This window comes from Manacus vitellinus, unplaced genomic scaffold (assembly GCF_001715985.3).
Source record: "Manacus vitellinus isolate BGI_N305 unplaced genomic scaffold, ASM171598v3 scaffold_47_pilon, whole genome shotgun sequence".
NCBI classification, from domain to species: Eukaryota; Metazoa; Chordata; class Aves; order Passeriformes; family Pipridae; genus Manacus; species Manacus vitellinus.
Window position 1 is genome coordinate 6,068,654 of NW_021940585.1, and position 14,664 is coordinate 6,083,317.

General features: G+C 54.4%; 1 protein-coding gene across 1 annotated transcript; it reads right to left on the bottom strand.

The window, feature by feature from the left end:
* Nucleotides 1-5,032: 5,032 nt before the first annotated feature.
* Nucleotides 5,033-9,259, bottom strand: TULP1 (TUB like protein 1). Its single transcript, XM_018079691.1, has 10 exons — nt 9,164-9,259; nt 8,807-8,911; nt 8,564-8,698; nt 8,281-8,372; nt 7,858-8,034; nt 7,358-7,470; nt 6,765-6,873; nt 6,461-6,559; nt 6,002-6,173; nt 5,033-5,166 (listed from the first exon to the last, which is right to left on the bottom strand). The coding sequence occupies exons 2-10, from the start codon at nt 8,850-8,852 to the stop codon at nt 5,033-5,035; spliced, it is 1,077 nt and encodes a 358-aa protein (XP_017935180.1). The 5' UTR covers nt 8,853-8,911; nt 9,164-9,259.
* Between the last annotated feature and the right edge of the window lie 5,405 nt (nt 9,260-14,664).

Consider the following 14,664-nt stretch of genomic DNA (forward strand, 5'->3'; position numbering starts at 1 on the left):
AGGGAGTTTTTTTTGGGGAAAGGGCAGCCCTGGAGCTCGGCTCGGCCCGGTCTCTAGGAGCGCCCTCTATGAACCTTCCTCACTATCCTTCTCCTCTTCCTCCTTCTCGGGCCGGGGCATGAGGGTGCTGCTGTCCCATCCCGTCCCGTCCCCAGCCGGCCAGGGCTCCCCGTGAACACCTTCATCGCTTCTGTGCTCACCTTCATCCCACTCTGCATATCCGTGCCCCCCTGCACTCACCTTCACCCCTGCACTTACCTTCGTCCCTGTGCTCACCTTCATCCCCTTCTGCACATCTTCATTGTCCTTTGCACACTCTAGTGCCCTGCTGCACATCGTCATCCTCTTCCTTATTCCCATCTCACATCTTCAACACCCTCCCAAGACCTTCATCCCTCTCCTTATCCTCACATATACTCAGTCCCCCGCATCCCACCAGACTGCAGATTCCCCATCTCTCCCAGACACCCACCCCATTGTGCCCAGGATGGGGATCTCAGCCCCCACTGTTGTAATGAGTTCCCAAGGGAACTCATCCAGGAGCCAAGCCATGGTCATTTCCTCTGAGCAAGCTGATGGATGGCAACGTGCTAAGCCACAGCTGGCTGATGGCATACGAGTCCCTGGCCACAACCCAGCCCCACTGTCGGGAGCCACAGCCCCAATAGGGGCAAAACCTCTGGTCCTGCCGGATGAAGATGTGCGGCACAGACCTGTGCCGTGGTACTCAAAACCCACAGAGAGGAATCCTCCCATTGCCTTGCTTGGAGATGGGATCCTCTTTGCATCCCATCCCTTCTAGAAACATATTTTTCTAATTTTTGTGATGAGCTTGGTTGTATTCAAGCATTTTGGGACAAGCCAGCTCTTCAGCCCATGAAGTGACAGGCTCTGAAGCATCCAGCACATTCAGCAATTGTGTGTGATTCATAAAGCCATATCGCATTCTTCCACCCTTGGCCTGGTGTTAACTTGTAAGAAATCTGGACTAAAAACTGTAACAAAATGGCTGCTATTCTCCAAGGACTGTTCAGAGCCTCGTTACTCATCCCTTACTTGGGCAAAAATGACATTGAGTGCTCCTGGAGATGACAGCCTTAATTGAGTTCAATAGTAGTTTAGGCTGAGTAAGGCATGAGCAAACAAGTGTGCATTAGCCCATGAATAAAAGCCTGATCTGCAAATGTTTAGGAACACATGTAATGCTGTGCAGGGGAGTACCAAGGGGGTCACTGCTGCTCTGGGCCTGCTGAGCAGGCAGGGGTCTCGCTTCAGCATCCAATGCAACCACTAGCGGTGCTGGGATGAGCTTGTTCTGGAGTGCAATGATTCAAGCCCGGCTCAGTGGTTTGTTTCTGTTCTGCCTCTTAATTTTTTTTTCTCTGCTTCAGAAGTCCGTAATCCTTGTTTCTGCTATTTTTTTGTCCACTGGTGGGAACAAGCAACTTCCTTTCCCAAATTATAATATAAAAGAGCTGCAAGCTGCAATGCCATAAATAATATTTTCTTATGGCCAGAACATCCAAGTCTAGGCAAGACACCAAGAACAGCTACAACATTGTAAAACTCCAACACTTCTCCAGAATGGATTCACTAATTAAGAAATGACTCCTTTTTAAAAAGCAGTTGAAAAATATTAGCTTTCCCATTGCTGCCTGTTGCTTGCTGCACTAAGAAGGAGCCTATCCTGCAAAGCCACAGCCTAGCTTACCTTGCCTTTCCCTCTAAAAAAAAGTCACCAAAATAAATACAAGGGGAGGGAAAGGGAAGAGAAGAGAAAAACACCTCGTCACAATCACTTCTTTAATTAATTAATGTATCACCACTTCAAAGCTGGAGAGAGAGCCCCCAGGGCTGAGACGCTGTTCTTTGCTAGGCAACTTGCTGGGAACCAAACAGCTCCAGCCCTTCCATTGCTGGACAGGGAGTTTCCCAGTGCTGGCCTCCCCTCCTGCACTCTCTGGGAATGCACCAACCCTTTCCCTTTTCAGCTGCCTGCCCTATGGGGCATTTACCTTCTGGAAAATATCTGTCAGCTCCCCATGGAGCTAAGCCTTTACTCAGGGCTGGGTGTATGGAGCCCACTGAGCCCCAGAGGTCTGGGGAAGAGGGAGTAGCAAGCGACTGGAGAAGAACCTCCCAGATCCATCTTCCTGATCAGCTCTAGACCAGCATATTTCCACTCATGAGCATGGGATGGGGATGCCAGCAGCCACTACCTGAGAGAGGTGCTGGCACCACAGCAACACTGGTCCTGACAGGGACACGTGCTCAGCATCATAGAGTCTTATTTTTTTTCCTCCCCTTTGCCTTATAAGCATCTCTGCGAAAATAAAATGCATTTCCCAGTAGGTTCCCTTGAGGAGCTGACGACAGTTGCCTCTGGCCATCCCTGTAGCATCAGCCTAACACCAGCACCCTAAAATGAAGCTTCAGAAGCCTCAAAGTCTCATGCAGGGAAAATATCATCCCTCGGGATTGAGAAAACCCTTTCTCCAAGGAAGACACACACTTTGGGTTCAAACACCATTGATAAGGCTCTTTCTTCTCTTTTTTTTTTCTCTTTACTTGCAGCGAGCATTCCTTTCACACCCACGCACACCCCAGCATCCTCAGTCATTGGTCTTCTGGCGCATCCGTCACACTTTCTGCCGGCCAAAGTAGATACACATTTAAACTGCTTCCATCCCTCCTCTCCTCTGGTGTTAACAGCCAGCGCAAACAAAGGGCCCGAATATCCATCGCCCTCTTAAATTGTTTTCATTTGTTTCTTGTGCCGCAGTTGGTTTGCATTAGAGGGTTTGTCTAAGGGATTTGGGGTGGGCGACTGATGCAGTTACGGCTCTGAGATGGGGTGACATTGTGTTGGACACCCAAGGCAGATATTTTGCTGTGCTTAGGCTACAGGCCAGGAAACCTGAGGGGTTTGCAAGCAACAACCGGCAAAACGGAGACTTCTTGGGTGAGGGGAGGGAGAATCATCCTGGGGAACGGCTGGGATAACAGCAGCTTGTGCTCCAGCCAGAACTTGGGGAGCCCAAACCCCTCTCTCTCACCCTGCTGCTTCTTTTCTGCTTCCACTGGAGGAAACAGGGACAAGTGTTAGCTCAACCATCAGCTGAGCTTGTCCCAGTTTCAAACAGATGTTGAGTTCCTGGCTGGATTTGGGCAGAAAGCTCTTGCTTTCCCCACATTTGCTGGCCATACCTCACGAGGGATGCTGCCCCTGAACTGCTGTGGCTGGTTCTCCCTTTAGCTCACAAGACAGTCTCTGATCTCACTGCACGGGTAATGGACAATGTCCCATGCCAGCCCGTTGTCCCCAAGTTGTCCACCTCCCTCTGCCCCTGCCATGAGCATCTGCTGATGAATGATGGAGCCTGGATTCATGCAGCTGGTGAGAAAATTTTCACTCTCATCTGCAAAGCTACCAGAGCAAGATGTTCGGCAGTGGTTCAGCAGCAGCTCATAGTCCCACTGTCACTGTCATCTGTCCTCAGCTCCATGCAGAGACAGGTTCGGGCCATGTCAGTGTTGCAACACTGTCCCGTGAGGACGAGCATCCCTCTTGCACAATTACATCTGTCTCATCCATCTACTACTCCTCAGCCCAACTGCTCCAGCTACCTCTCAGATGCAATAACTTGAGGGGTTCAGATCACCTCCAGAATGGGGAAACAACCTATATGTGTCCTGGGAAAGGAAGCCCAAATTGTCCTCGGGTCAGTGCATTAGCTGAGCAGGTAAGAGAAACTGCTCAGGGAGTTGAGGACGGTGTTTCAGGGGACCTTGCCATATCCCTGTATTTCTTATCACTGAATTAATCAGATTTGGGACTGTCTTTGAAGCCAAATCCTCACTCCATAAAGGTGGGATTGTGCTGCAGTAGGAGCATGGGCTGATCTGCTCTCACTGAGCTAACCCCTCTCCAGCATCTCCCCTTCTCACTGTCTCCCTGCAGCTCCCCATGATACCCTACCAGTCTGAGACAGGGGGTGGCACCTTCTGGTCACCACCTCCCCATGAACAGGGAGCACCAGTGGGGCCAGTTGCAGCAGTGGGGACACCCAGGATGTGTGGGGTCTGGAGGGATGTTGCAGGGTGAAGGGGCAGTGAGTGGTAGAGGCACAGGGGGTTTGGCAGGGCCTGTCTGGGTGCTGAGCATGACTCAGCACCACACCACACCTCATGAGTCACTCCATTGCTTCCTGGGTGCACCCTCAGTTTTCTCTTCCAGGTCCCTCCTGGAGAACTGACCCAGCTGGGCCCCCTGCCAGCAATGCCAGCTCTGCCTCACGTGGATGCTGGCCCTCCTCCACTGGCACCACCATCCCTCAGCACGTGCCCATAGGTTGTCAGTGCTCTGGGTGCCAGGCTGCTTCTCAGGGACCCAAATCCCCAACAGTTTCTGGGCAGTGGGGTGAGACCCAGTAGGTGAAAAGACACCATGGGCACTGGCCATCCACTCACACCAGGACAAAATGGGGCAAAAGAAGGGCTTTGCGCCCAGTGGGCATCGAGCCAGGATGGGGGTCTCTAGCTGGGAGCTTGGGCAGAGCCCATCTGCATGTGGGCTCTGTGCAGACTCACAGAGGGATGAAAAAACACAGAGCAAGGAGACCACTCTCTCACTGGGGGACTGAGCATAAAAATACAAATCAGAATCTAAAAAAAAAAGAAAAAAAATGGGGGATGAGTTTCCAGGATCCGAGTCCAAGAAACATCTCAAAGGGATGAGATAGGGCTCACAGTCAGCCTCATCTGCTAAATATACCTCAGGCCTGACTCTGCCATCACCCCAGACCAGCGGTCTGTCCTGAATTTGCTCGGAGAGGGTGGCTGCAGCTGGATGAGCATCCCATGGTGCTTGGCAAGCATCATGCTCTGTGAACCACCCCAGGAGCAACTGTGACTGCAACCATGCACTGGACAGAAGGTGGAAACACAGGGAACGGAACAAGACAGGGATGAAGGAGCATCCGCCGGGCACTGGCAGGTGGTCCCGGTGGTCCCAGCAGGCCCAGTGCAGGCGCTACTCGCAGGCCAGCTTCCCGTCGAAGCTGGAGAGGGCGATGGCAAAGGCCTGCACAGCACAGAGAGGGTAGTTGTAGTCCATGGTGAAGGCGTCATCCGCCACACGCCCAAACTGCATCACGATGTAGTCGGCTGTGGAAAAGAGGGCGAGCAACTGGAATGTCACCTGTGCACCCATCCTGCCTTTTCCCAGTGTCTGAAAGAAGCTGCCCACCCCCCAGCCCCAAGCTCTGCCTGTGACTCCCACACTGGCTGCACCATACTGCAGCACATGTTATAAAAAAGCATCATTTTCTCATTGCACAGTCCAGCACAAGGACCACGGCACCCTCTAGTCCCTTCAGCAGCCCCTTCCTGGGAGTCACAGTCCCCCAAGGGACAGGGACCACACTCCCATCCCCTGACTGTGGGACTGCTGCTACTGGAGGGGGGTGACAGGAAATCTGTAAAAATAACCAGGGGCCCTCAAGAGGTTTCTTTCTGTGTAGTAACCCAACACCCTGGAGGCTGAGAGCTTCTGACTGTACCAGACAGGTGACAAGTGGCCACATCCAGACAGAGCTGCTGCCACCCCTGACGGACCGTCCCCAAGGTACAGTGTGGCTTGGGCTGAGCCCACTGGCGATGTGGGGTGCATGATGGGGCTAAAGCTCTGGGGTGTTCTGGGCTGAGTGGGTGGCTGTAGTGTGATGGGGGGCTCAGCACCCTACAGGATCTGTCCTTGCTCTAATCTCTGTGGCAACAGGAGCCCTGCACGCTGCCTCTGCCAGTGCTGGGGCCCAAGGGCAGCTTCTGCGCAACACTGATCTCCCTGTCCGGCTTCATCCCAGCTCCAGCAAAGGCAGGCAGGACCCCAAAGCATGAAAAAACTAAACCTCAGCAAAATAAGGGGGTGCTGGGGCCAGTTTATGAGGCAGTGCTTCCCCACCTCATCCTCCCATCCCATCCTGCCCCCTTTCCAGCTTACGGTCACTGCCATGAACAATCTGGAAATTTTTGACAGAGGCATGGGTGACCCGGCCATGGAAATTGAGGACATAGGATTGGGTCTCGTCGTTCCACACTGGTGCCTTGTTGTGCAGCTCAATTACATTATCCATGTTTCTGTTCTGCCATCGCATCAGGAGGCCGTCATTATCCTGGGGAGGGGCAAGAGCAGGGAGAGCAAGGTCAGGGTGACTTCCCCCAGAGGCCTGCCACCCTCTGTGGTGTGCCTGGGGGGGATGCTCTGTAGCAGTACCCACATGGAAATGGGATCTGTCACAGAGAAAAAAGTACAGACACTGTGTCTCCCACCTCCCAGGTAAGTGCCTTGAATTTCAGGGACATCTGAAAGCCTCTCCATGCTCCAAACTGGTAAAATCCAAGGTGATCCCCAGCAAACCCAGCCCCCAAGGAGTTTCGCCCAGCCTAGCCCCTGACTTACATTTCGGGGACGGATGGGCACCCTCTCACCATCAGCATTCATCCCAGGGATGATGACCGTCATCTTCCGGGGACCTTTGAAGCCTAAAACATTGGTCTCCTGCAGGAAAAACCGCGTCTCTAAAACCAGCAACCACCAGTGGCTGCAGCCACTCATGGGGGCTGAACAAGGACTCAGGGATGGCTCCAGCTCATCCTGCATCCCTGCAACTCCCCTGGGGCAGCACCCAGTGAAGGGGTGCATGTTGGGACCCCCTCGTTGCCTGCCCAGGAGGTCCAGGAGGGCTTCCCACGCTGCTGCTTACATAGACCACGGCCGAAAGCTCCTGCCGCACATTGGACCAGTCAGCATTGGCTCTGTCGGGGTTTGCACCATTGTCGAACACTGTGAACCTCGTACCCATCAGGTTGGATCTGCAGCCAAGGATGAGAGATGGTCATGGCTGATGCCACTGACAGCCCCACAGCCACCACAGCCCCCCTGTGAACCCTCTCCAGGCACAGGCTTTGTTTTGGTCTAGCTGCAAACCCCTGACGCAGCCCCCAAGCAGTGCCATCCTTCCCACTCCTTAGTCACTTGCTGTGGTTCAAGGCACCCTTAAATCAGGGTGTTACGGGGTGTTGCCACTACAGGGATCCCCCAGCACTGCTGTGTGGCTCCTGGTGATGCAGTGGCCTGGGACTTGCTGGGCACCTTTTCTAGCCATGACCTGTCTGCTGGGAGGAACCGGACAAGCCTGTTTTCCCCTCTCAGCCCCCTGCCACTCCTCAGGTCAGACCCAGCAGTGGGAAATGCTGAATTTAGCCTCCTGTCTGACCCAGCCATTTCTTGGAGCAACCAGTAATCCATGGGTGGGAACAGGGTGCTGCAGGAATGGGGTGCCACCTCTGCTCCTACCTCAGCTTCCCGATGAAGTTCTCTCCCCCCCGTGACAGATCAGTGGGGTCGATGGAGATGAGGTAGTTGGAGGTTTTGCTCTTCTTACGCTTCCTCCCAGCAAGGAGGAACACCTGGTAGAGCAGTTGGACCATGTGAGGATCAGACACTGTCACTGCCATCGACAGTGCTGTCTCTGGCTCACCCCCCAACAGGTCACTGCCATGACCTTGAGCAAGTCATGGAGTGAAGATGATCCCCAAAACACTGGCTGTGCCATAGGGTGAGAGGGGCTGAGCCCAGCCCAGCATCAGCAGGGCTCTCTAGTTGACACTAGCTCATCATCCCAGGTACCATCAACGTAGGGCATTTCCCAAGAGGAATTGCAGGAGAGGGAAGCAGCCCCATCCAGAACCCACCACCACAGTGGGGTACAGGTAAGCATCCCCCCAGAACCCTGGGAGTGCTCCCCAGGATGGACGCAGAGCCCCATGAGTCTCCATGCCCTCACCCTAACTAACCTTCTTGTCATTATCCAAATGAAGGTAATAGGTGGGGTAAAGCCCCCGGTCCATCCCCTTCTTGTCCCGTGTCACCCGGCACTTGATGGTCACCCCCTGCGGCGCCGGCTGCAGCACGAACTCCTCCAGGTTGTCCACCTCAATGACAGGAGATGGGGGCCTCTCCTCCTTCAGCTGCTTCATGAGAGGGGAAGGTGACCCCAAAGTCAAACCTGCTGAAAGCCCCCCTCCTTTCCCAGCTAGTTGCTCCTTGCTTCCAATTCCCCCCTGGGCTGTGGCCCTGCAACTGATGGCTTTGGAGATGATGCTGCAGTGGGTCTTGCTGGGGGATGCTGCAGCCTCCCAACTCACCCTGGGTGGAAGAGCTGCTCTCCCCCACCCCACCCCAAGGGGACCCCCATGGATCTGAGGGGTCCTTTGTACCTTCTTTGATTTCTTTGCTTTCCCCTTCTTGTTGGAGTTTTTCTGCAGGGTTTCCAGGATCTCCTCCTCACTCTCAGCCCCTTTGGGAGGAACTGCAGGCAGGAACAGGCAGGGGCACAGAAGGGGGAAGATCCTGACTCTGCTGAGCCCCAAAATCAAGCTTGGCATAGACACATGCCAACACCATTAATTGTAACCCCCATCCTTCACGACCAAGCTCACCTACACTCCCAGAAGCCCCTCCAGCACATACCACCCTCCATCACTGGTGCTGGACTCTCACCTTTCTTTTTGGATTTTTTCTCCTTGGGGGGGTCCCCACCAGTCTGGAAGAGGGATGCTGGGTTTTTCTTCTTCTCTGACCTGATGGGTTTGGTGCTGGAGTCAGAATCATCCTCCTCATCACTGCTGGTGGTGACTGTGAGGGACACGGGGGAAATGGTCATGCAACACCAGGTGCTGTTGGCTCAGGGTGATGCTGTGGGGCAGCAGGACTGGATACCTCCCCCTCCTGCTCACCCTATACCTTTCTTCTTGCTTTTCTTCTCCTTCTTCACCTGAAACACGGACATTTGCTCCTTCTTGGTGCTTTTGGCAGATTTGGCTTTGCTGTCAGAGTCACTCTTGTCTCCTGGTGGGACAGAGGAGCTGATGAGCTGCTGGAACAGGCAGTGATGGGGACAGGGAGGCAGCAGGGTGGAGGGGAGCAGGAAGGGCTGGGCTGGGGGTAGATTGAATGGGGAGGGGGCGATTGCTCTGCAGCACCCTGAGCCTCCCGGGACAGTGATGGGAACCGGATGCAGGCAGTTCCCTCATCCCAGCAAAGACAGATGCAAATGATGACAGAGCCAGGCTTAGGCTATCCCTACCCCTGGACACTCACCCTTCGGCTTCAGCTTTTTCTCCCGGCTCTCTCCTGAGGGGGGGTCTTTAGGAAGCTTCTTTTTGAGCTTTTTTGGCGGGTCTTTATTCTCCACCTCTTCTTCCTCTTCTTCATCCTCCTCGTCCTCAGCCAGCTCTGCCCAGAGGTGACACCATGGCATCAGCAACGCAATGTCCTCTTGCAGCGGGGACCCCCAGCCTCGTGGTTTGCGAGGACGGATCCTCTTGCGACAAGACTGGCCGGAATGGACAGTCATCCTGTCCCAGCCGGGGTGCGGGGCTGTGGGTCCCGTCCCGTCCCGGTGTCCAGCGGCGCGTGGGACGTGGCCGGTGCCGGACGGTGCCGGCGCGGTCCCAGCGCCCTCTCGCGGCTGCAGCCCCGGTGCAGAGGAGGGGTCAAGCCAATCTGCCCAGAGGTGACACCATGGCATCAGCAACGCAATGTCCTCTTGCAGCGGGGACCCCCAGCCTCGTGGTTTGCGAGGACGGATCCTCTTGCGACAAGACTGGCCGGAATGGACAGTCATCCTGTCCCAGCCGGGGTGCGGGGCTGTGGGTCCCGTCCCGTCCCGGTGTCCAGCGGCGCGTGGGACGTGGCCGGTGCCGGACGGTGCCGGCGCGGTCCCAACTCCCCAGCCAAGGCCATGAGTGCAGGTCCCCTGACATATTCCCATTCCTCCCAGGTCTGTAGCTGGGTTTTGGCCAAAAAGCTCTGCCAGGGGTGTGCAGAGGCCCAGCAGACACCGGGAGCATCAATGGCTCTGGTGGGACATGGTGCATGGGTACATGAGGAGCCATGAGCGAGTGCCTGCAGAGAGGTGGGTGCTGTCACCACACCTTGCTGCTTCTTGGGGCCCTTGGCCACATGGGAGCGAGGTGCTGGATTTTCCTTCTTCTTCCGAGGCTCCCTGGTGAATTTGGAATAGGCATCCTTGTCGCTCTCCTCCTCTCCCTTCTCCTCCTTTTTCTTCCTCAGCTTCTTCACCCCTGCACATTTCAAGAGATGCTCGTGATGGAGAGAACGGCAGGTGCAGGATGGGGCCACGGCGGGTTTTTGGGGGGGGACGGGGGGTGGGTGGGCAGTATGTCCTCCCATTTCTATGGGAGCTGTGGTGATCTGTGCTCACCCTGTGCTGGGGCATGTGGCTCCTCAACAGCCCCCGCCTCACCCGGCTTCTTCACCCGCAGCCGCCTTGGCTTGGCCTCAGGCTCCAGCCCAGGTTCCTGCCTCTTTTTCTTCAGCTTCTGCCCCCACAGATGGTGCTGCAGAGGTGGTGATGGCCTTAAACCCCTTTTCTCTTTGTGAGGCAACCCCTGCTCATACAGCACCAGCTCCCTTTCGGAAGTACAGCTGTGCTTTTCCTGGCCCAGCATGGAAGCAAGGACCCGCTGTGGGGTAGGGGGACACACTTTAAAATGAGTGACTTACCATGGGGCAACCCCCCAGGGAAGGCAGAGGAATGAAAACAGAAAGGACTGTTAGCAGACAAACAGAACAGCATCTACCCTGGGACAGGCAGCCATGTGCCAGCCCCAGAGACAAGGGGTTGACAAGTGATGCTGGCACTGCCCTGACACCATGGACTGTGTCAGCATAGAGGAACAAGCCACACTGTGCCACAGGGACCCTGGCTGAGAGCCACTCTGGGCACTGATGGGCACTCTGGGTACCTGAGCCAAGACAGGGTACACGAGGAAGGGCAGACAGCTTTGCTCCTCACCTCCATCTCTCACCCCCGCAAAAGGAGCTGCAGGGCCTTGCTGGGATGGAGGTCAGCAGGAGCAAGGAAGCAGGAGGATTAGACACAGCATACCTAATCCCAGTTAGCTGGGCTATAAATAACCCTGATTTACCAAATACAGAGCATGTGGGTCAGCACTTGGCTCTGGAAAGGAGGTGTTTGGGGAGTGGGTATCAGTTCAGGGCCCTCAGAAGGCAATCTAAGCAAATCCACATGCTCTAGAGCTTCCACTACCTAAGAGAGCATCTTTCCCCTCATAGGGATTGTGTTCCTCCCAGATGCTCCAGGGTGGTGGGTGAAGGTGTTTTGCAAAAGGTGTGATCCAGACAGATCCCAGTGGGATCCCAGTACTGCAAATTTGGGGAGGGGGAGCTGGGAGTCCCACAGTGAAGCTGGGAACCAGCTGTTTTCTTCCATGTCAGCAGCTCACACTGAAAAGCTCTTTCACATCCCCTAATCCCTTAAGCAGCTGCAGGGAGGACAGCCATTCGTTACTTAATGAAGTTCTTTGAGGAGGGGGTGCTGATTAAATTGGGTGGTGGATGAAATTGCTGCTGAGACCCCTCCAAGGTCGGGTGGTACGTGAGGGCTGTGCCGAAATGCAAGAAGGGGGTGTGGCTTTCAGGGTCACAGCCTGAGGAAAGTGAGTCACAGCTGACAGCTTAACTGAGGGGCTTAATTAAAGTGTTAACTAGGAACTAGGAAACCGCCACATGGGGTACTTCAAAGTCATGGAAAGGGGGTTCAGAAGGATGCACAAAGGAGAAGGGAGGGTTGTGGGATTTTCTCTACCCACCTGCTCTGAAGAAGGTTCCCAAAAACCTCGTGCCCTCCTGGGCTGCAGCACCCCAATAGAGAGCCCATCCAGCCCCTAGTCAGCCTTGGTGTGGGGCTCCAGGGTTTCAGGGTCTCTGATGACTCCAGCCCTTGAGGACAGCCCACAGCAGGGAATGGTAGCACATGGGATGGAGGGGAAGGATTTTTTCTCACCTGTTTGGGCTTCTGCTGCTGGGGGCTCCCTGGCTCCTCGCTGGGACTGTGGGGCACAGAAAGCAAAGCGGTGAGGGCTTTCAGACCTCCACAGACCTTGGGGGGCATGAGACTGCCCCAATTTTTGGTGAAGGAGGAAAGGTCAGCCTTTCATGTGGCTCCAGAAGCATTTTCCCCTGTCTCGACTGGGTCAAGCTTGTCTGACATCATCCTTTCTAGCAGGGAGCACAGGACAGGCTCTGACTTGGGCAAGGGTGACAGCAAGGAGGTTAATTTGGGGATTCCCCTCTAACAAACGCTTTTCCTCTCTGTAAGTCAATGAGCATCATCACACCAACCCCTGAAGCAAAAAGACTCTGATAAAACTGCTCATTAAATTGCATTTAAATTGAAAATAAGAGAAAAAGGCACTGGAGGAGATGGGAGTCTGGTGGGGACAGCCAGCACATCATCCACCCCACAGGTCACATTCTGCCCCATGGCACTCACCTGTCCGCAGCCCAGACCTCGCGCAGGATCTCCGTCTGCAACGGCATCGCTTCCTCTGTCCTGCCCCGACTGCCTCCCCTCCTCCCTGGCACCAGTTGCTGACCTTCTGGTGCTGCAGCCCCTACCAACCCAGGACCGGATCCATGGGGTCAGTCACAGCTACAATAGTCTGAGTGCTCTTACAGCATTGGCTCAGCCACCTCCACAAGCCTTTGTGGTGGGAGGAGGAGAAGGAGGAGGAGGAGTAAGAGCAGGTGAAGGAGATGATTAACTTTATTTCTCCTGAAACTCACTTAATAGGATTTCAGGGGCTGTCAGCCAGGCTTGCTGGGAGAGCAGCTGGCAGGGTAGTAATTACAGGAAAAGGGGGCTCTGCAGGAATGTAGAGGGTGCACAGCTCCTCCCTTGCTGGGTGGGGTCCCCAACACAGCAGAGCCACTCACTCCAGTCTGGTGTGGGCAGAGGAATGCTGTCTGACTGTATTTAGGGTTATCCTCCCTGGATATTCTTTTTTTTTTTTTTTTCACCCAAAAAGTCTTCTTGGTGAGAGAATAGCAGGATTTGGACTGGTTTGTGTGAATTGTGCATGGAAAGCCCATGCAGGGGTAGGCAACATCCCTGGCTCCAGGCAGTGCTAAGGGTTTCCATACGGACCACCACTTTCCTTCGACCCCTGTCCATGTCCCCAGGTCTCTTTGGGTGATGGGATTCACGCCCTGCAGCTCACACCTCACGTCGTTATTACACTACTTAATATTTTGTTCTTAATATTCCCTCTCAAAGGCCCCCGCAGATGCTGTTCGGTTGCAAAGCCGGACAAGCCAAGTGTCTCCACCGGACCCCTGGTCTTGCCCCGCCCACCACAGTCACCCCAAAACCCCCGCCACGCCGTGCCCGGTGCCACTAGATGGCATTTGAGCACCGCACACCGAGACCCACCAGCACTGCAAACTTCCGATGCCTCCGTACAATATCCTCCTGGTTTCCCTTTAATCTCTAAATCACATCACATCACCCACATAAGTTTAATTTCTTTTCCAAGGGATAGAAAAACACCAAGCTAAAATACATAAAAAATCTCCTTTAAAACGGGAAGCAAGCCCGGAAACCGCAAAGTGAGTTGGGTTTTTTTTGGTAGAGATTGTTTCCTATGGAAAATGTGGCTTGGGCTGCCCCCAAGGGACTTTTTTGCCCTGCCTGCAAGAAAAAAAAAAAAGAAAAAAAAATGTTTTTCAGAGACCCTGGGTCTCACAGCAGCTTCCCTGGGCAGCACGCCCAGGGATACTTTGCTGGCTCTAGGACATCTCAGGGTGGTGGAAAACCCGAGACCTGGATGAGCAGCTGGAGCAGCAGACCCCCAAAGAGCATCCCCTAGTCAGGACTTTTCAAAGCACAGCATTCTGGTCCTTCACTGGCTCTCCAGTAAATGACAGCACTGATAAAAAGGGGCAGCAGCATCAGACTTTGGAGACACCATTAATTTCTTAATTGCTGGGGCATCTCCACCTGGGGAGTACACACCTATCCTCCCCACAGCCACCTTCTTTGCTGAGCAGGATCCAGAAAAAAGTACTTCTTTTTTTTCTTTCAGTTGTTTATTTTCAAGCTCCAAAAGGCATATTACAAAGAGACAGGAAAAATAACAACTGGACAGCTGTTCTCACGCAGAAGTGACAGCATCCCTTTAGGATGGAGAGGGTTGATGGCTGAGGAGGCAGCAATATCGGTGCAAGGACACGATGCACCTCCTCACCATGGGAAAGCAGCTCACTAACAAGCTACAAACCCATGGTACCAGCTCAGACCCAGTCACTTGCCTTCTGAACCACATGTCAACCTGTTCTTTATTTTCTCTAGGTATGGATCCCAAATAAGCAATAAAACTCCCATTTGAAGTCGGGAGCCAAGAGATGGGGTGCAGGCTGCAGGCTGATTGCCTGCAAACCTGGATAGGCTTTTATTCTCTAAAGAAATAGAAACCAGCTTCTTCAGAAGATAAAATCTCTGTGTGTCCCCTTCCCCAAACAGTGCTTGACAAATTACATCCCTGCACTGAGGGGCTGCAGTGGAGGTGATGTGGGTCCTCACATCGAGCCTGGCTCCACTTTGCAACCCCTTTGGCCACAGGCAAGAATTCAGCAGGAGAGAAAGCCAACCACCATGGGTGAGAGAGCCCCGGGGGCCACGTCCCTGTCAGCCAGCCCTGGGCTCCCACCGTGCCCGTGCCCGTGACTCAGCGCTGCCCTGCGTGCTCAGGGCTGGCGCCGGGGCGGTGCAGCCC

Bases quoted from the DNA above. Each gene is read 5' to 3' on its own strand.
- TULP1 (XM_018079691.1), bottom strand. From the start codon at position 8,852: ATGTCCGTGTTTCAGGTGAAGAAGGAGAAGAAAAGCAAGAAGAAAG. The intron at 6,874-7,357 runs GTAGGAGCAGAG...CCTTGGCTGCAG, and splicing joins AACTTCATCGGGAAGCTGAG to ATCCAACCTGATGGGTACGA. The intron at 6,174-6,460 runs GTAAGTCAGGGG...GCCCCTCCCCAG, and splicing joins TGCCCATCCGTCCCCGAAAT to GATAATGACGGCCTCCTGAT.